This window comes from Raphanus sativus, chromosome 6 (assembly GCF_000801105.2).
Source record: "Raphanus sativus cultivar WK10039 chromosome 6, ASM80110v3, whole genome shotgun sequence".
NCBI classification, from domain to species: domain Eukaryota; kingdom Viridiplantae; phylum Streptophyta; class Magnoliopsida; order Brassicales; family Brassicaceae; genus Raphanus; species Raphanus sativus.
This window is the reverse complement of record NC_079516.1, coordinates 33,504,585-33,526,147: the sequence shown is the minus strand read 5'-3', so window position 1 is coordinate 33,526,147 and position 21,563 is coordinate 33,504,585. Positions and strand designations below refer to the sequence as shown.

The following is a 21,563-nucleotide window of genomic DNA, read 5'->3' as shown; positions in this document are numbered from 1 at the left end:
GGGTCGTTACACCCGCACTCGATGGTCTCTGATCCTGAGATTGGAACCTGGACCTTCAATTCAAATGGAAATGATATTATAATCCTATACATAGTATCAAAGAGACATCTCAAAAACGCAAACTTCAAATATCCAATCTGGCTCAAGTCCTTATATAGACATGCTTTAATTAACTATTAAGATGATCAAGCAACAATATTCATGATCTAATTTTGATAGATACCTAGCTGTTTGACACTAGAGGTCGAATGCATAGCAGTTCTATCTTCACATTTTATAAAATAAAGGACCTCATGAGTAGAGGATAAGTCCTACAATTATATCAAAGGAAGAGATCGCATAGATCCATGGTAAGATTGTTATGATCATACACACTGACACAAGTGATTATATCTACGAGGATCACCATGTACTGTTTTTTGTTCTATAAAACATAGGACCTCAAAATCATTCAAAAAAAGAGGTGTTACTACAGGAAATGTGGGTATTAATAGCGTCAGTTAAACGCTATTAGTTTCTTACCATAGCGTTTTCTTAAACGCTCTCACAGCGCCCGTTATAATAGGTCCAACACTTTCTATAGCGGATCTGTCGTATGCTATAGTTAACTGAACAACGATAGCATCGTTATCTATGCAATTGTTAAGTCTTATAATAACATGTTATAATTGTTATTAATACTCATTAATCTAAAATTACCTATAGCAATTTGTTATACAAAGATAGATATGTTTCGTGTTATTAAATCGTTTTATTTACCTGAATATTTAATATATATATATATATATATATTGATATTCTTTGATAACAGATCGACTCTCCCTTACTCTCTGCTCTATCTGCTCGAAGAAGTCATCGTTACGGGTTGAGAAAGATTGCTCCTATCTGATTACGTGGTTATCACGCCTAAGAAGATCAAAGCCTGCGTACTCATCCTGTCTGATTCATTCTTCGGTGATCAGATCTCTCTTACCTAATCGACCGGCCCTTCCTCTGTTCTCTCGTAACAATCAGATCTCTCTTCTCTCTGCTGGCTGAACGCTCTGCAAGTCGAACGGATCATACTGTACTCTCCAATCTAGACTAGCGTATCTTTGTACGGTAGACTCGATGGTTTCAGACAAAGGCAAAGGGGTGTTGATCGAGGATGACGATGATGAAACAATACAACTACCAGATCATGCCGATGAACAACTCATTAGTGAGTATAGCTTGTCTCTTATTGGCAAGATTTTGAATCCAAAAAAACAGAATGTGGAGCGATTAATCGTTGCTATGCCGGAACAATGGGGTATGTCTGAAAAGATCACAGCCTGTGACTTGGGTAATGGACACTTTCTGTTCAAATTTGACAGTGAGGAAGATCTTAATTCGGTCCTCAGTCAAGGACCATTCCACCACAACTTTTGTATGTTTGTGTTAGTCCGATGGGAACCGGTGATTGACGAAAACTATCCATCGATGATACCATTCTGGATTCATCTTCCAAGGGATTCCTCTGCATCTGTGTACTCACAAAAACTTAGAGGCTATTGGAGATAAGCCTGGGAAATTGGACAAGGTTGATGCTCCGGAAGGGAAAATACGAGTTGAGATGAACTCCTCAAAGCCTTTGAAGTTCACAAGGAAGCTTCAGACGAGAAACAAAGAGGATATAATCATCAAGCTTCACTATGAAAAGCTATTCAAGCATTGCACTACATGTGGTCTTATGTCACATGAAGCATCCGACTGTTCGCTGAAGCAGATTTCAGAGCCTAACCTGCAGGCACCAACTCGTGAGACATTTTTTGATCGTGTGCGATCAAACTCAAGCATGGTTGATCAAATGGGAACTGCAAGACCCTTCCATGGTGATGAACGACTGAAGAATGAGACCCCATATAGGTCTTACAAGGAAGAAACAAGGCCTATCTCCCGTGTGCAACGGTCTACTCATTCTAGCCGTGTCAACCGAAACACCAGCAATAGAGACTCGAGGTACAACCCGTACTCTGGTGATCGCAAGCAGGATAAACCAAGGAACTATCACGAGGCCACTAAAGAGCGTATATGGAAGGAGAAACAGCTTAAGCCTTTGATGATAAATGATCAATCACCTAGAGCTACGACATCAGGTTCAGCTGGGAGTGGACCTAAATCCCGATCAGTGATAACATGTTTCATTGAACCTAAAGTTAGAACACCCACTACGGAAACTCGTGATGATAGCAAAGTAACTTTAAGAGCTAACTCGGCAACGCAAGATCATATCTCAGAGGCGGAGGCTTCAGCGAATGATCTAATCCCTCCATATAATGCTTTGAAAATTGCGTCTCTCACTGAAGATGACAATGAAAATGAAGATGAGGAAGGTGCCGATGCGGACATGGAAGAGCCTCTGGGTAATGAGCTAATGGTAATGGAGGAAGATGATTTACTGGGTGAAGATCTTGAGTCTATAAAATCCATGGATATGGAAACTACCGGCCAGAATAACCAAGAGACTTCAATTCTTATGATTGAAGCGAATGATAAGAATGTAGAAGAGGAGAATGCAATTGATAAAACATTAACTAGGAGTCTTACACGTTCATTGACCCCGACAGTGCAAGCAGAGAGTCACCGACGTGCATCACCAAGGATTAACGCAAGAGCAGAAGGCGGGAGTGGCGCTCGTGGAAGAGGTACTGCGAAGCCAGCGAGTTCGAGGAAGCTTGCAACGAATGTCAGTAGTCAAAAGAAAGGTATGGTGGATGCCAAACATCCGTCCCACCTTCATCAATGAAGACACTCAGTTGGAACTGTCGAGGGATAGGGAACGACCTCACAGTTCGACGCCTCACGGAGATGTGTCAGAAGCATCGCCCAGGACTCTTGTTCCTTTCTAAGACGAAGAATAGGAAGCTGCTGTGCAAAACATTCAGGCTGACTTAGGTTTTAATAGTTGTTTACCGTTGAGCCTCTTGGCCAACGTGGTGGTTTAGCTTTGTTTTTTATGGATGAATTTCAAGTTGTTGTTTTATTTTCGAATAATCGAATGATTGATGTAAAAACAGTCATTAATGGAATAAATGTCTATATGACATTCGTTTATGGTGATCCTGTATTAGAAAAGAGAGATCAAGTATGGGAATGTCTTACGCGTTTTTCCTCAAATAGAGATGGACCTTGGTTCATGATTGGAGACTTTAATGAAATACGAGGACACCATGAGAAAGAGGGAGGAAGAAAAAGATCTGATACATCATTTCTCTCTTTTAATCAAATGATATCTGACTGTGGAATGTTAGAGTTTGACAAATGGAATCAACTGTCATGGGTTGGAAAACGAACCAATGGGAATGTACGCTGTCGATTGGATCGTGCTCTTGGAAATGAGGAGTGGCATGAAAAATTTTCACATACTAAAGTACAATACCTCAGAATGTGGGGATCGGATCATCGTCCGGTCCTGGCAGACATTCTTACCAAGAAGCCAAGAAGAAGAAAATCTTTCAAATTTGACAAGAGATGGATAGACAGCGAGGAGATTGGTCAAGTGATATCAGATGGATGGAACTCTCTTGAATTACCTCCCAATGCAACTATTATGGATCATATATCCAGTTGTCGGAAAGCACTCAGCCAATGGAAAAGAGAGACATAATTAAATACTGCAAAACAAATAGAAGAACTCAAGACAAAGATCGACAATTTATATTCTGATGATGCGGCTACAACAGAGGAGATAGGAGCAGCACTTAAAGAACTTACCGAAGCTCTTAAGGCTGAGAAACGATACTGGAAGCAAAAGAGTAGGATATTCTGGCTCAGAGAAGGGGATTTGAACACGATGTTCTTCCATGCTATAACGAGACAGAGAAGAGCAAGAAATAAGACTACTAGTCTTTTAGATACTTGATGGAAATCTAGTAGAGGATGAGGAAAAATTGGTAGCCATTGCTACCGATTATTTTAGGAAGCTCTTTGAAACATCCAACCCAGAGCTCATTGTTGAAGCCTTAGCCTATGTCACAACGACAATCTCGGATCAAATGAATACAGACTTGACAGCCCCTGTTACAGAATGGAAGATAATATTGGCACTCTTTGCAATGCATCCAGAAAAACCCCCCCGGGCCTGATAGTATGACGGCCCTCTTTTATCAAAAGTTTTGGGATACAGTGAAGGAAGACTTAACCCGTATGGTTAATGAGTTCCTATTTGAGGGTGTAATGGCCAATGGACTTAATGATGCAAATATTTGTCTTATCCCAAAGAAAGACAAACCAAATGAGATGTCTCAGTTTAGACCCATCAGTCTTTGCAATGTGAGCTACAAGATTATTTCAAAAGTATTGTGCCAGCGATTGAAGAAAATACTCCCAGATCGGATATCAGAAATCCAGTCAGCCTTTGTTGTTGGGCGACAAATATATGATAATGTTCTAATAGCCCAAGAGATGTTTCATGCTCTTCGTACAGACCCTGGAGGAAGAAATAGAAGAATGACAATAAAGACTGACATGAGTAAAGCGTATGACCGTTTAGAGTGGGACTTCATTAGTGCTGTCCTGCGCAAGATGGGATTTTCAGAAGTTTGGATTGAGTGGATAATGCGATGTGTTATTTCGGTGAAGTACCATGTCTTGTTTAATGGCCAACCAAGAGGAAATATAACCTCACATAGGGGGTTGCGTCAGGGAGATCCTTTATCTCCTTTCATTTTCATTCTATGCACGGAAGCGCTCGTTAGCCTTCTTAATCATGCAGAGAATTAAGGTAAGATAACGGGAATGCGTATTTCAGGCGCAAGCCCCCCGGTATCACACCTACTCTTCGCTGATGATAGCCTTTTCTTCTGTAAGGCGGAGCCCCATAAATGTGATGAAATCATGAAAGTTCTTAAGACATATGAAAAAGCTTCTGGACAATGTATCAACTTTGACAAATCTTCATTGCTCTTTGGCAAGAAGATACCTGGGACAGTGAAAGAGTCTATAAAACAAGCAACGGGAATTACAATTGAAGGTGGAATGGGGACATATCTTGGTATTCCTGAGGACATTAGTGGATCGAAGAGGAGACTATTCGCGTTTTTGAAGGAAAAATTACAACATCGGGTAAATGGATGGACATGAAGATGGCTAACAAAAGGAGGAAAGGAAGTACTTATAAAGTCGATCCTACTGGCACTACCCACTTATGTGATGTCAACTCTATTGCTACCATTACAGACTTATCAAAACCTTGCTAGTGCCATTGCACAGTTCTGGTGGAGCTCAAACCTCCCCAAAAGAGGTATCCATTGGGTAAAATGGGAGAATATCTGCAAACCAAAGGAAGAGGGAGGGATTGGATTTAGATTGATCCATGAATTTAATTTGGCCTTACTGGGGAAACAATTATAGAGATTAGTACAAAATCCAGATTCTCTAGTCGCTAGTCCTTCGAGGAAAATACTTCTGATGCAGTACGCCCTTGTGTATAAATAATGTGGACAAGCCTTCTTATGGATGGACAAGCATTATGGCAGCAAAACCACTAATACTACTGGGGATCAGACAAAATGTACACTCAGAAAATGAGATTCGAATTTGGGAAGATCATTGGATTCCGACAATACCAGCAAGGCCAGCGAGACCAATAGCACCACCAATGGTACATCCAATGATGTCAGCTCGAGATCTTATGTCAGGAGAGCCAAAAACATGGGACTTGGGGTTACTTAGAAACTATGTACACCATGAGGATATCCCTCTGATTCAATCTTTGGCCATAAGTCAAAATTACCAGAGGGATAAGTATTGCTGAAGCTATACAAAGAATGGAATGTATACTATTAAATCAGGATACTGGGTGGCTGGAAATATTCTCAACACGATGGAAGACCCTGGGGAACCAAGCATAAAATCACTCTAAGCACATGCATGGAAGTTACATGCTCCACCTAAGTTAAGACATTTTGTCTGGCAAGCAATATCTGGACAATTAGCGGTGACAAGTAACTTAACACATCGCCATATGCGATGTGACAATCATTGTCCTAGATGTGGAGCAGAGGACGAAACTATAAACCATGCATTATTTGAGTGCCCACCAGCGCTACAGACATGGGTACATGCTGCGACACCAACTCCACCATTGATATTCCCAGCCTCGAGTCAGTACACGAACATAGACTATCTTTTCTGGAGGAAAAAGGAATTAGAGGACCCACAGTTGGATAGAGATCCATACCTCTAGATTATGTGGTTTATTTGGAAAGCAAGGAATGATAAACTGTTCCAAGGAATTGACAGAGACCCATTGGAAACCGTCAGACATGCTGAATCAGAATGCTACGCTTGGTTTGAGGCAAACAATAACCAAGAAGATCTTACTGTTCGACTGCCTCCTGCACTACAACCGAACTCTGAAAAATGTTTGGTAGATGGTTCATGGACACATGACACACTCTTTAGTGGTTATGGATGGACATGGAAAACGTCAGAGGGAACAATACAACTATTGGGAGCAAGGAACCAACAGCGAAGATTATCACCCATTCACTCTGAGCTTGAAGCCCTTATATGGGCAATGGAATGCATGCTTCAACTATCGACGTGTCAGACCTTTGGCACCGACTGTCAGGATCTAATCTCAATGATTCAAGACCCAGGAGCATGACCTAATTTCTCAACTGAACTAGAAGAGCTACTGAAGCTGAAGAGCAATTTCCCGGAGTTCTCAATTATTTATATTCCTCGTTCTGAAAATGTATCGTCTGATTCTTTAGCTAAGATAGCAAGATCCTTTCATAGGGATATGTATTACATTGGTTGTTCTATTCCGGTCTGGTTTCCCAGACCACCTCAAGCTTGAGTAATAGATCAGCCGTTTGATGTCAAAAAAAAATATAAATTGATTTTATAATTATATATATTGAGGCTTCACGGGCCTACCATCAGCATGAGTATGTCCCGCAATCCATACCTTACTTCTACTCACCTTTTTCGGGTCTTGACTCTTTTTTTTCTATATAAAATACATACATATATCTCAGTACACAGAGGTTTAATTTTTCTAATAAGCTATACAATATATAGATGTTTGAATACTAATTTTACCATATCATAAGCTAAACGAATCATTCCTTTGCGGCTGGTGGTATGAGGAATCTGATTTTTTTCTCAACTCTCGATACCTATTACTTATTTCATACAATATAAATATGAATGTGATTAAATCTATAAAACATGAAATAAGACATAATTAAATTTATAGAACATGACATATAAATATGGATAATTTACCGTGAAACTTCAGGCAGTCTTGCTCCTAACACAAGTGTTCCACACTTGAATGGATGGGACGTTGCTGGGTTTTAATTCTAATCTCTCAGCAGCAGTCTTCGCCGCCCGTACTTGTGATACTAGCCTTGACTTCCCAGCCCTCCACAAGCTTCCCAACTGCTTGAAAATAACAGCTTTCTGCCACTCTTCTTGCAAGTTAAACCTCCCCTGCATCAAAATAAGCAAAGTTCAAACATGTTTATAATGTCATATTGTGGTTCAATAAAGCATATATATACAAACCTGAATTTCTTCTCACATTGTTGCTTTAGTCACTGCATCAAGTCTTCTCCAATCAGAAAGTGTTACCGGAACATGTTCCCTCACAAGAGGACCAAGAAAAGATGATAGTGTTACTGAACCAGGTCCAACATGCTCACCAAAGTCAGTGAATGTGACCGCGACTTTTTCATTAGGATTTTCAGCCACTCTACGCATCTTTGTTGGTCCTCTTTTATTTTTTTCTTTCACTTCTTCCCCTGGTAGCTCAACTTCTTCGTTACTAGGAATCTCATAATCTTGAGCATTCCTAACTTCTTTGGTCCCTTCCTCACTGAGAACTTCATCTTCTACCATATTAGCAGCTTCTCCTTCATCCTCTTTCTGTTCCTGTCCTTTCAAACAAGCTTCTCCTTCTTCTTTATCATCTTCAGACCTTGCCTTCTCAGCTTGATCAGCCACATGTGTTATATCTTCTGGTGTTACATCTTCCGGTGTTACATCTTCTACCTCATAATCTCGCGGAACATATTCTAATGTAACATCTTCTACCTCATCATCTCGCGGAATATATTCTGGTGTAACATCTTCTAGCTTATCATCTCGCGGAACATATTCTGGTGTAACATCTTCTACCTCGTCATCTTGAGCAGCCACTTTCTTGATTCTACTACTTCATCTCGTTGGCGTTAGAACTAAAGCCTTTGTTGGGGCAGCCACTTTCTTTGTTGTTCTTTTCTTCACTGTTAGTGTTGGATCTACTACATCCAAACCATGTTACGTCTACTCCGGCGAGAACCAACTTGTCCTCCTCCTCTTGTCTTTGCCATTTCTGAAACTGATAAACGAAGAAATGCATGTTCAAATCGAAACTGATAAACTGATAATATGAAAATCAAAATCGAAAATCAAAAACAAACTAAAAATCAAAACCGAATTGCATGTTCAATTCAAAACTAAAAATCGAAACCGAAAATCACAAACTTTCACATGAATCAAAATCAAATCCCAAAATCGAATCGTTTTGCCAAAATCGAATCCCAAAATCACATGAAGAAACAATATCAGTCGATGAGATATAACACTCGAGAGTTTCTGAGAAACATACCTGCTGAAGCTTCGATTCGAGAGAACAGTCGGGAGCTTCTGAGAAACAGTGAGAAAGTGAAGAGAGTGAAGAATGATCTAGAGTTTAATGAATCGAGGCGTATTTGTTTACTCAATTTTTTTTGCTTTCAAATAATATATTTTTACATTTACGATAGCTAATATCTTTGGATCTGCAATGGTAAGGCAGCTTCACTTACTTAATTTACGCGGCTAAATTCTTTTCTTTTCCCGCGATTACAAACATAGCGTTTCAGTTTAATAAACGCTATTAGAAAGGCCAGTGTTGGTATACAATAGCAGAGCTGTAATAAACGCTATACTACGACGCTATTAATACCCACATTTCCTGTAGTGTGTAATCAAAGAATCTAACCTGTAAGTGCACTGTTACTGTACATGTTGGACAAGCTACCTCTTTCATCTACCTTCAAGAGCCTCCCAGAGCCTTTCCTCGAACCTATTGAAATCTTATATATCATTCTCAGTAAAACCATAAATGGCTAGAAACATCTCATCGAAACCAATGAACTAATATTAAGCATAAAAAATTACCAGATGAAGACATGCGATTCTTCTCTATTTCCTCTTGTGGCAAACATATCTGCAAAATCATAAACCAAGTATATAAACTCCAATTCCTGCTGGTTAAGTTCAATAAAGAAACCCAGGGATATTAAATTCACATGTAACTTTCTAGCGAGGTCTCCATAGCTCTGCACACTTACGTTCCTGGTAGCAGATTCCTTGGCATTACTCAACCTTTGAGACACTTCTACCTGCACATAAAGAATCATATTCATACTAAGCAGCATCACTTTTAAAATATCAAAAGCTACTCTGACATAGAAAACTTACTTTTAACCACGATTTTCAGTTTTAAAGCTAAATTGCATTCTCATAATCCATGGACAAGATTCCTAAACCTAAATCGCATTTTCATAATCCATGGACAAGATTCCTAAACCTAAGAAAAAAATGACCAGAGCATACCATGCACCGGTCGCAGACATGGACTTGGGGAGCATTTTCCTTTGCAGTTAAAGCAATCCTACTTTGAGTACACTTGTCATAGAACACATCACCAGAATTCCTGCAGTTATATCCAAAGAAACCAAAAAATCATACCCAATGATCTTTCTCCTCATTTAGAAGTTTTATAATGTTCATCCAAGCACCCAATTCTTTCTTCTTCTGAGTAGAATATTCGACTAGCTTTGCCAAGCCAAGACGGGAGGCCTGCTACTTCCTACAACATCTTTGGCTTAAAATCCACCATAAAAGAATATATTTTATAAAGAAACCCAAAGCACAATGAAATTAAAAAACGCAGGCCTAAACGATACAAAATATGCAGGTCTAGGAACCTGAAACATTGCAGTTGTTCAGAAGTGTGTTGGTGGTGTAACTATTTGATTGCAGTCTGATATGTTTAACTTTTTAGACCAAAAAAGCATAATAGAGGAATCTAGTTTGTGGATAGAAGGAAAAAAGATGTGACTCTTACTCCTGCAAATAGCAACACTAAAAACGCTTTACGTCGCATCTTGTGATGTTCTCAAGAGGACATATCCTCAATGTTAGACTAGTACTTTGATGAAGTATACGAAGGCCAACCAAACCAGTATATGCTAAACAAAATAGACAGCTGATTAACTACAAAAAACAGCTAACATAACACAAAACCAAAACGATTTACTCAAGAGCAGAAATATATACCTCACAAAGAACATCAGTTGTGGTCTGTCTGCAGGTTTATGATGTGAAACTTGTGGACACCACCAGTGGCATATTTCTGCATATAGGCCTTGGGGACAGCTCTGACGATCTTGGCAGAGGAATCTCTACCTGAAGACATGCTAGCATGAGATCTGATGCTGATCATAGGGAGGATAATACATGGGATGCGCGGTGGATTGCTGAAGGAGGAGATGCATGATCAATGTTTTTCCCATAAGGAGGATCATTTGAGAGTAATCAGCGTCGTAAACTCCCGTAAATATTGCTTTTGAGGCGTACGTGTTCCTGTGGAAGATTGGTCGGATTAGTGATGTCGTGAGATGGGTTTGGATTGGGATTATGATTAAGATTAGGGGAAGCGTTTGGATATTGAGGTTACTGATGGTGATAATATGAATTGTAATCTTCATGTTGCATCGCTTATCGACGATAGTTCAATTAGGAGGTTGTTTGTTTCACCATTTGTCATTTCCATCTAGATGATTCATTTGTATGATATATCGAGATGATCCATTCAGATTTTGTGACTGTTTGTTTGTTCATCCAGATAACTCATCTAGATGAATCATCGAAATGGATCTTATGTTTGTTTCTTTATTTTTATTTTCATCCAAATGAGTTTAGTAAAAAAATTACCAAAATACCCTTGTGTTGATTTAGTCATATATTTGATATTAATTTTAACTATATTACATTTAATTATTTAGTCTAATATATTTACATTATAATTATTTCAAAATTAACGAGTTTTTTTGCGGTTTTGGCGAAAACCCAAGTTTTTTTATTTTAGCGTTGATTTTTTCGATTTTGGTGAGAAAACACATTTTTGTGGTTTTGGCGGGAAACACATTTTTGGAGGAAGAACGCGTTTTTGCGGTTTTAGCGGGAAAACACGTTTTGCGGTTTTGACGGAAAACAATATTTTTCGGTTTTGGCGGGAAAACGAGTTTTTCGGTTTTGGAGGGAAAACGAGATTTTTATTGATTTTGGCGGGAAAACTAGATTTTTTCGATTTTGGTGAGAAAACACGTTTTTGCGATTTTGGCGGGAAAACACATTTTTGTGGTTTTGGTGGAAAACACACATTTTTGCGGTTTTGGCGGGAAGACAAGATTTTCAGTTTGGTGGGAACGAAAATTTTTGGTTTGGCGAGAGAACGAAAATTTTTGGTTTTGGCGAGAAAACAAGATTTTTCAGCTTTGACGGGAAGACGAGATTTTTGGTTTTGGCGGGAAAACGCGTTTTGTGGTTTTGGCGTCGAAACGCGTTTTTGCAATTTTTGCGGGAAACCACGTTTTTGCGATTTTGGCGGGAAATATATTTTGTGTTTTGGCGGAAAAATGCGTTTTGGGAATTTGGTATGAAAACACGTTTTTGGCGGGAAAACACGTTTTTACAATTTTGGAGGGAAAACACGTTTGTGTTTTGGTGGAAAATTGCGTTTTCGAGTTTTGGCGTGAAAACATGTTTTGTGATTTTGGCATGAAAACACGTTTTTGCGGGAAAACACACATTTTTGCAATTTTGGCGGGAAAACACGTTTTGCAATTTTTACGGGATGCGTTTGGCGATTTTCGCTTGAAAAATTAGTTTTTAGGTTTTCGCGGGAAAACACGTTTTTGTGTTTTGTCAGTTTTTATGTATGACAAAATAATATTATATTTAGATTTCCAATTTGTGAATTACGTTAGAAGCATAATAGACATTATACCATTTTGAATGAACCATCTTCAATCAAATGATCCAAATTGGTTCATCCGAATAGTCTATGTGGATGAATTACACTTTTAGTGCCTAAACAAACAAAACTCTATTTTCATCCAGATGATTTATCCGGATGGAGAAACAAACAGGTCCTAGATTGATCGGCGAAGATAGAATTTTGGGAAAATTGCCAATAGAGAACAAAAAAACAAGGGTGTTGTCCATTTGGTATAATTTGTTTTTTGTCCAATTTTTCTCTTTTTTACCCTTTGTATTTTTAAAAACTAATGAAATAAATACTTTTGTGAATCAAAAAAATATTAAAAATATAAACAATTAATAAAACATCCATATACACAAGCTAGTATTTTTTTTCTTTCAAAAAGTTGATAAATAAAATTTTGAAAATACGTTCTACTAAAGGTAGAATGTGTCCTCTACGAAAAATGGTATAGTAGGAAACGATTTCTAAAATAAACATGTTCATCTACTTCTTTTAGAACCCACATTCTACTATTTACTAAATTTCTAAATAAGTGGAATGCGCATTCTACTAATCGTAAAGCTATCTATTTTTCGTCCGAATGCATCTTCTACTTTTATTAAGTATTCTAAATTTTGGGGAATGTGTTTTCTACAATGTACTCTTACGTCTACTAAAAGTAGAAAGCGTGTTCAAGATTTTTGTCAATCTTCCAAACTTTTAGAAGGCACCTTATACGGATAAGAGTACCTGATTTCTACGAAAATTAATGAAAGTTTCAGTTAAGAAAATATTTTAAAAATCTCCTAAATATATTTTAAATTCCTAAAACGTGTTATTTTCGATTTTACTTGTCAAAAATAAAAATAAAACGATTCTCCCTTGTCTTCTTCATCAATCTATGATTTTTCTATAGTTTTTTCTTGATTTTTTTCACAAACTCTTGTTCTCTATGATCTTAAAGTGAAAACAAAGATGAAATATTGTGACTATTAATGAGTTTTTTTGCAGGAAGTAAATGGAAACAGGGAACCAACTTTTTGTGTGTACTTTGTAGCTATATTTTGCTCACTGGCTATGTATCTCATTCATACATAAGCGAACCCACTTTCTATGTGTGTAGAGCAGAAGACAGAACATGAAGTCCTTTTTGTTTCATCATCCTCATTTTCTCTGCAATATTAATAGTTCTTTTTATCTTTCTTGGGCAACAACAATACACTGGAAATCAAAATTTCAATAATCATTATGTCTTACAAAGCAAAAAAGATGAGCAAAGTACATAACGTAGAGGGTAAAAAACCTAAAATACTAAAAAAAATAAAAGTTTGAATCCCACTGACCACATCCCTTTCCAGCATCTATCACAGGTATACACATCGCTTATTAGGGTAGTATTTATTCATATTATTTTTAACATTTTTTTGTCTTGTGAAAACCTTTTTTAAACCTTTTTATTATAATTAATTAAGATTTTAATTAATTTCATTTTAATTTGTTATTAATTTACTTAATGAAAGGTTATTTTGGGATTATGAAAAGATTTATACCATAAGGACAACTATGTGATGATATTATACCAAGAGGACAACACCTTTGTTTTTTTGTTCTCTTTTGGCAATTTTCCCTAGAATTTTTGTGAGAAAGAAAAAAATAGATAGAAAGTCAAGGGAATCTTTGGTAAATGGTGCATGTCACGAATTATATTAAGTTTTTGAGAAAATTGGTACCGATGTCATAAATTGGTACTCTAATTAGAGACTTGCACCTGATATGATATTATTAATTTTATTCCGAAAACAACCCTATCGACATACTCACAAATCTTTGACCTATGCATAGCTGTGTCAAAGTGTTAGTAGTGGTGTCAGCCTACTAGCTATAACCTTTTCTTCTTATCCTAGGTTCTAGCTATCTTTTCCCCTCTTATACTAGGCTCTAAATCTCTCTTTCTCTCGGTCTCTCTCCCTCCCTCTCTTTAATATTTCAAAAGAAAAAAATTGTTGTTAATTATCTTTCTCTCCACTGTCGTTGATTTCTAAATTGAAAAGAAGCGTCATTTCTGATTTGTCTGAATTTGTTCTTGTTTTATCTTTTTTTTTCTATTTTATCCTATGAAAATGATTTCTACCAATCTGAATTCAAATTAGGTTTTATTGTTCTATTGAAATTATTTTATGTATGTGTTTGATTGTTCTCTTTCTGGGCAGAGAATGGTGTAATGACAAAAACAAAACATAATAACTTTTTTTTACACTGGAGAACAGATGGATTCCAAGCACATGATTATGCTTTTATGGTAAAGTCTCTCTCTCTTTCTTTATGAAAAAACTTTTTTTTTTGCTTGAGTGTATTCTTTTTCTAAGATTGAGTTCAATTGTGCCATTGATTCGAATCTCCCGGCTTATTTAGGTTTTTATCTTGTCCATTTTGATACTTTCCGAGTGGATGAAATTGCGGACACCGTCATGGCACTCTTTCTTGAACTCCTCCGGTGGACGAACCTGTCCTAAAACAAGTTGTAAGTAGCGAATACATATTTTGTTAGATGATACATTGTTTGTTAGCTTATATATATTTCGATAACAATTATGTATAACCAAGTTTTTACTTATTTATTTGATTTCATTTTATGTTTAGTTTTATCAAATTTTGCATTTTCTACTCTTTGGAAAATATATTTCGTTAGTTATTAAATAAAACGTTGTTACTTAATAAATAATTGGAAAGATAAAAAAAACTTTTATTATTAATTGATACATGGTTTATTAATTAATACATAATTTGATAAATTGTTTGTCAGTTTATACACTATATTAATACATGATTTGTTAGCTGATAAATGAGTGGATATGTGGTATGTGAGTTAATATTTTTTTTTGATAAATAGATTGCTAACCGATAAATGATTTGGTAATTGATACATGCAGTGTTAGCTGATGAGTTCTAGATGAGTGAATCATTGTCTCAGATGAGTTCCTGAAACACAACAAAATCTTTTCAAATTCTCCATCGTGGTGTTTATGGTTAAGAAATCACTGATCGAAATATATTTTTGGTTAGCTGCTACGAAAGTGTTATTAGATGATACAAGTTTGTTAATTGCAACAAAATATTACAAAAGGTTACTAAATAAGTGTTGTTAATTGATACATGGTTTGTTAACCGATACATGATTTGTTAACTGATATATTGTTTGGTTTTGTTAACTGATACATGGTTTATTAACCGATATATGGTTTGCTAACTGCTACAAACTTGGTTACAAAGTGGTGGTCGTTAGATGATTGACCTTATTCTCAATATGACGAATAGCATGAGCTTGAGGAGTGAGGTATAGATCGTGATGTAAATAATATACAATTAGCTCCCACACCAAACAATATATCAATTATCAAACTATTTATCAAATAATATATCAGTTAACAGAACAATTTCAACTAACAAATTATGTAACTACAACAAACAATATTATTTTTTAACAATCTGTTATGCGATAACTCTATGCGTTAATGTTAAAAATATATTTAACGGGTACATGATATCTTAACAATATTAGTTTGTATAACTTGATTGTGTTTCAACCTTATATATCCTAATATAATTTTCTTAGTAAACCGTTTGGCCATTCAAATTTGTCTCATCCAATTTTTGCTTCCCTCAAACCATCTTCATGAATGATTATTTCTTATTTTCCTTCAACACAACATTTGTGATTGACATATGTTGCATATGTGGAAGTGAGGCCGAGAAATCTGATTGTGATCGGCAACGGCAAGGCTTTGGCTGGTATCAGTGGAGTCACAGTATGGTATATCTGTGATTGGTGTCAGTCATATGAAATGCTTGTTCTCTGAATCGAACCCAATTGATGTTAAACATCTGTTTCTTTCAATATCTATTATCAATTTTCTATTTAGCCTTATCAGTTAAGTCTTTTTTTACTTGATAAATATCAACAATAGCAGCTACAAATAAAATTATCATTACCAAATTTGGTAACAACTAAACCGTTTGTTTAGACACTAAAACGCTTATCTTCTTCTACACCACAATCATCACCACATTTATCTTTTATTTCTTTATCATAGCAATCTTTAGCAACTTTGATTCATAGATTCCATTATTTTATGTCAAACATTTCTATTACATACCTGAAGAGACCAAAACCGTTTCTCGTAAGCATAGGCTCACGCGTGCGTCTTTAAATACAGACCTTACCTTCGCCGTTTTATTTCTCATCCATTGATTCCTCTCTCTCTCTCTCAAATTCGAATCGAGAAAGAAACAAAAAAAAAGAGGATAGGGTCTTCTTCTCCGTCTCTCTCTGTTCGATTTCAGATTCATTTCGCGCCACACAGGTTCTTTAGGCGTGGTTAGGATCTTACTGTTATACTGTGTTAAAGCGATTGGATATTAGGATGTCGCGATATTTCACATCTCCACCGCCAGTGTATGCGAGGAACTGGGCTAAAGGTTAGAACTTGGTCGAATCGACTAAAGTTCGTCCAGCACTCAGTTCTGTGTGTTCGTTCCCTTCGTCTGAACATTAAATATCCTAAAATTTCTTTATAACACCTCATGATTCTCAAAAGGGTTCCATATATGTTTGTGATTTATTTTTGTTAAATCTATCTATCCGCTTGTAGATCTGTTGTGAAATTAAGCTTATATATATATTTATGAATTGCATATTGCTATTTTATTAATATATATCATGTCTCTTTCAGACAATCTTTTGTGAACTTGTCTGATTTGGTCCCCAAATATTAGTCAGCACAGAGAGAGAATGTATGATCTGACTATTATTTTGTTATTGAGTGATGTGACGTACCCACAATAGTGTCTAAGAGCACCTTTATCGAGGTATTTAGCTGAGTCTCTTAGTATTAATAGCAATTAAAAAAAAAAGAAAATTTGTGATTAATGGGAAAGAACGTCTCTTAATTAGGCCTTATAAAAGACGGTCTTTTGAGACACGTGTTGGCCAAATAGCTATCATCTCTTTCTCTCTCTCTCTCAACAAAATGCTCTTCATCATCAAAAGTTCAAAGCTTTCTAATTTGTGGATCTCTCTGTCAAAGGGTATCTGTGTGTGTTTTTTACAGAGATATGGAGGAAGATCAGATCGTGATGTTCGGCGTTCATGAAACGCTGAGTTCTTTTATGGATGCAGCAATTGAATCTGAAGCAAAGAACAAGAGGAAGTAAAATTGCAATAGAGGTCGAAGTTCCAACAATGGCGGAATCCACTGTTAAGCTCACAACCAAAGACCTCAAATCTCTTCTTCAACCAATCACCAACGTTCTTCCTCGTGGTCAGAAACTCATCTTCAAAGGTTCCTCCTTTTTCAATCTCAAATCTCTTCTTTAGCTATGATGTAGAGTAAATTACCATGCTCTCAAGTTCACTGATCCTATATGCTTGCCTTCTCGGGATGTTATTATGGTGGTGGTGATAAGGAAAGGAGAGACCTTGCAGCAATCAGAAGGAGATGGAAAACATTAGATGTGTTTCTGATGCTTTAACTTAGTTAGTAAAGAGATCTTCTGCAAATCTTATTGATAGTTTCGTGTTGTGGTTTTTGTGGTTACTGGTTGTGTATATATATCGCAGTATGCTTTCAAATTTACTTTCTGTAAGTTTCATTTGTGATTAGATCTGAAGGTTATACAATTGTAATGAAACTGTTTGGTGTGTGCTGTCAAAGAACACTATTTCTAAACTCTAAAGCTTTTCATTTGATATTTTTCCTGGAAACTGATGTTGCTTGATATTGTTGAATTCATGGAAGTGCCCTTGTGATGATAATGACATCCAAGGCTATGATAAGTCTAGGGTAACTAGATGAATAAAAATCTTTAGCAGGTACATGTTGTTTACTTTGTTGTTGCTTACCATGCATCTTCTGCTCTGTTATGATATTTAGTGTTGTTCATAGCCATACAAATTGTAAGATGGGTCTTACAATGTTGAAGGCTCTCTGTATTCAATTGGTTTAATGTCTCACTTAGATGCTGGTTCTCGTCTTGTTTCAGAAGTTCTTGAGTTAGCTGGAAACGCAAGCAAACATCTGAAAGTGAAGAGGATAACTCCACGGAATTTACAGTTGGTGATCAGAGGAGATGAGGAGCTTGACACGCTCATCAAAGGAATCATTGCCGGAGGTGGTGTGATCCCACACATCCACAAGTCTCTCATTCTTACAGTGGGGACTAGTCTCAGTTGCGGTGGCATTACACGCTTGATAAACAGATGGCTAAATGCACCATCACAATACGTATTACCTACCTTTGATGAATGATATTATGTTTCATGTTTCCTATAAATAAGAGACTTGCAATGGAGACAAAAAAGTGTCAAAGTTTTTAACTAAGTCTCTTATCCAACTTTACTCTTTAAATACTATTAAAAATTTTTTAAGAGACACTTAATCAGTCTCTAGGATAATGATGCTCTAAATCCTTTATTCTAATGGATTATAAAGATACAAGTAGTACCTAGTAACAAGGTGCACCGCAAAGAAAAGAAGGAGAGCAAGAAACATAAGAACGTGAAATCAATTAAACAGCTATATCTACCGACCAAAAAAGTGTCTGATGAGTCTGAACAGCTCGAGAGAAGTTGTTTGACAGAAAAGAATGTGAACAATCACCACGTTGGTTATTCATCTGATGGTAGCCAAAACAGTAACAAGAGAAGAAGGGAAGCTTCTCCTGCTAACATCAAAGGTTTGTGCCTTTTTTTTATGTCAGATTGATTTCATTTTCTTACCCTTGTATAATTGTTCTGAAGCTGGTTGTTTAATCATTTTGCAGCGACACCTGCCGTTAGTAAGCCTCTACGGATACGCTTTGTCTTCAAGAAACCTTCTAAAGAAGCTGAGGTTTTTCTTCCTCGAGAGGATCGTCTTTGCTCCACTTCAGGGACTGATCAACCTAGCATAGTATCAAGTTCTTCTGTCTCAGCTCATGATGAGAATCTTGTTTCAACTTCTCTTGAGAATGACAAGACTGCAGTTCCTTCTGAATCAAAGAAGAAAAAGAAACATAGGATTAGCAAAGAAACTCGGTACAGTTCATTGTTTGATGAACCGGTTCTTCCCTGCATTTTGATGGAGGTAGATGATGATAACAACAGCGATGACTGGCTTCTTGGTGCAAGGCGGCATAACAACGCTCGTATGAATGAACAAGACATGGTATCTAACATGCACAAGTCAGGAGATTCCTGTTTCCCTAGTCCCCAGTTTTTGCCTGATGTGGAGATTTTTTCATTGCCATACACAGTCCTGTTTTAGTCCCCCCCCCCCACCCAATAATTGTTTTGTTTATTCTCAGCTTAGCCTTAGGCCTTAGTTTTGTACAGTTCCACTGATTGTAACAAACACAAGTATCAAATAATACTTGAATGTAATCTGTATTCTAAACTTGTACATTGAGTTTAAAGTTTTGGATTTGAGTAAGTTGTTAAGAGTTCTCTGATTAGGCAGCACGAGAACGATCCCAACTAGGATCATATCGTATTTCTCAACCAAATCATTTGCACATACAATTGTTTGCAGACGCAGTTAAGACAATAGCTTGAAAGCAAAAACAATATTACTTGGTAGATTCAAATGTCAAAGAGGAGAGAGAGATTAGACTACATAGCATTAGTAGAACTACACACTATGAACTCAAACGATTCACCAGCAAAGAGTACACAACAACACAGCTTCTTTTAAGCAACTATACAAAAGCTTACTGTCACATTAAAACGAGGACGAAGTCAAATAGTGGAAATCATCAGTTCTTCATCTTTCCAGTTCTCTTAGATATTAATAAAATAAATCACAAGAAGGCGCAACGGTTCTTTTTCTTAGTCTTCTTCTGTTTTCGTGGCTGAAGAACCACTTGTATGGCCGCATCAAACACTGACTTCACATTCTGCAGAATCATCCAACAAACGTAAAGCCTCATCACATGAAAACAAAGGAGAACCAGGACAAGCAATTTTTGTATTGTCTTACCTGTTGTGTCTTTGAACTACATTCAATGTAGACCGCAGACCCAATCAGTTTCTTCAGCTCCTCTCCCTGCATCGTTCATAACAATAATAGAGCCATGGTTTCGTCATCATAGCCGAGACTAATAACAGCATCAAGTACCTGGTTTGTAGTAATGGGAACTGCACCGGGATGATCTATAAAGAATTTCTTATCATCTCGAAGATCTGCAAATCCCCAAAAATTCACAATCTCGAACAACCTTTGTAAGCAAAAACAATAGCAGCAGGAAGGAAAGAGAGTGTTGATACCAAGTTTAGTACCAACGAGGATAATGGGAACACCAGGAGCATAATGCCTGAGCTCAGGAATCCACTGTGAGAGAGAGAGGAGCAAAATCAAATTAGAGATAGACTAATGTTTCTTTCGGTAATCACAAGCTATATATTAAGAGAAAGAGATGCAAAACACCTTCTTGGCGATATTCTCGTAGCTAGCCTTGCTGATGAGGGAGAAAGCAAGAAGGAAAACATCTGCGCCACGGTAACTCAGAGGTCGTAGCCTGTTGTAGTCTTCTTGACCTGTTTTCAAAAAAAAAACCAAGTCAAGGTCAAGTAGACCGATTGTTCCAAACGGTTTTTAAGAAGAAAAGACTTTTGTTACCGGCTGTGTCCCACAAGCCAAGGTTGACAGTGTTGCCATCAACAACCACATTAGCACTGAAGTTGTCGAAAACAGTTGGAACATAGTCCTAAAATCATAAGTTCACACATTTTATTTTAGATCATGATCAATGCTTTGGCCATAAAATTTAACGAAATCAGAAAAAGATTTTTAAAAAAAGAAGTTGAAATTACAGTAGGGAAAGTGTTGCTGGTGTAAGAAATAAGCATGCACGTTTTTCCGACGGCGCCATCTCCGACAGTAACACACTTTATGAACCTTGACACGCTCATCTCTGCCGCTAACTTGAGAAACGCCTTGCCGAATCGTGAAAAATGTCCCAATCGAACTCGCAAGCTTATGAAATTTGAGAAGCTAGCCCCGAAAAACAAAAAAAAAAAAGAAATGGTAGAGAAGAAGAAGGAAGATGCGCGGTTGATTGATGACTTTGAGATGATGATAAAACAGTTCAATACAGCTCCCACCTCCCGTATAATATTTGATATTTCTTACTCTTATCTATTCAAACAAGTATTTTATTACTCTCTCCGTTTCACAAAGAGTGCCACTTAGACACTTTTCACACATATTAATAAACTCATTAAAATGTATTTATGTTTTCATTAATATCACATATCTAACCAATAGTATTTTAGATAAATAGTTTTATTTATAAGATCAATACATTTTGCAATCAATTTTGAGTTGAAAGATTGTATAAATTGCATTGGTATTATAGAATGACAATCTTTGTGAAACAAAAAAAATGAGTTAAAGTGACACTTAATATGAAACAGAGAGAGTATCAAAATTTGAAAATCTTTTTTTTCTTTCTTTATTTTCGCGGATTTGAATTTTGAATG

The 21,563-nt window shown here is 36.8% G+C and overlaps 4 protein-coding genes across 4 annotated transcripts; 2 read left to right on the top strand and 2 right to left on the bottom strand.

Annotated features, from left to right (window-relative positions):
* Positions 1–2: 2 nt before the first annotated feature.
* On the bottom strand, positions 3–10,480 carry LOC108832310 (protein FREE1; the record flags this gene model as incomplete). Its single annotated transcript, XM_056987286.1, is given in 11 exon segments — positions 3–53; positions 8,999–9,055; positions 9,057–9,082; positions 9,178–9,213; positions 9,311–9,401; positions 9,616–9,849; positions 9,852–9,886; positions 9,990–10,131; positions 10,162–10,246; positions 10,340–10,378; positions 10,380–10,480. Coding segments are annotated over 11 exon segments (897 nt in total), but the record flags the coding sequence as incomplete, so codon positions are not given.
* Positions 10,481–17,042: 6,562 nt separating this feature from the next.
* LOC130496086 (uncharacterized) lies at positions 17,043–18,541 on the top strand. The gene is made up of 2 exons (XM_056987855.1): positions 17,043–17,388; positions 18,089–18,541. Exons 1-2 carry the CDS (start codon positions 17,220–17,222, stop codon positions 18,352–18,354), a joined length of 435 nt encoding a protein of 144 aa, XP_056843835.1. The 5' UTR covers positions 17,043–17,219; the 3' UTR covers positions 18,355–18,541.
* On the top strand, positions 18,526–19,512 carry LOC130495777 (uncharacterized; the record flags this gene model as incomplete). The annotated part of the gene is made up of 2 exons (XM_056987285.1): positions 18,526–18,781; positions 18,869–19,512. Coding segments are annotated over 2 exons (738 nt in total), but the record flags the coding sequence as incomplete, so codon positions are not given.
* A 121-nt stretch (positions 19,513–19,633) lies between these two features.
* Positions 19,634–21,202, bottom strand: LOC108832309 (rac-like GTP-binding protein ARAC4). Its single transcript, XM_018605799.2, has 7 exons — positions 20,895–21,202; positions 20,701–20,788; positions 20,509–20,618; positions 20,349–20,412; positions 20,200–20,264; positions 20,062–20,127; positions 19,634–19,978 (listed from the first exon to the last, which is right to left on the bottom strand). Exons 1-7 carry the CDS (start codon positions 20,991–20,993, stop codon positions 19,883–19,885), a joined length of 588 nt encoding a protein of 195 aa, XP_018461301.1. The 5' UTR covers positions 20,994–21,202; the 3' UTR covers positions 19,634–19,882.
* Positions 21,203–21,563: the final 361 nt, after the last annotated feature.

Bases quoted from the DNA above. Each gene is read 5' to 3' on its own strand.
- LOC130496086 (XM_056987855.1), top strand. From the start codon at position 17,220: ATGCAGCAATTGAATCTGAAGCAAAGAACAAGAGGAAGTAAAATTGCA. The intron at 17,389-18,088 runs GTTCCTCCTTTT...GTCTTGTTTCAG, and splicing joins TCAGAAACTCATCTTCAAAG to AAGTTCTTGAGTTAGCTGGA.
- LOC108832309 (XM_018605799.2), bottom strand. From the start codon at position 20,993: ATGAGCGTGTCAAGGTTCATAAAGTGTGTTACTGTCGGAGATGGCGCC. The intron at 20,789-20,894 runs GTAATTTCAACT...TTATGATTTTAG, and splicing joins CCAGCAACACTTTCCCTACT to GACTATGTTCCAACTGTTTT. The intron at 20,413-20,508 runs GTGTTTTGCATC...TCTCTCTCACAG, and splicing joins ACGAGAATATCGCCAAGAAG to TGGATTCCTGAGCTCAGGCA.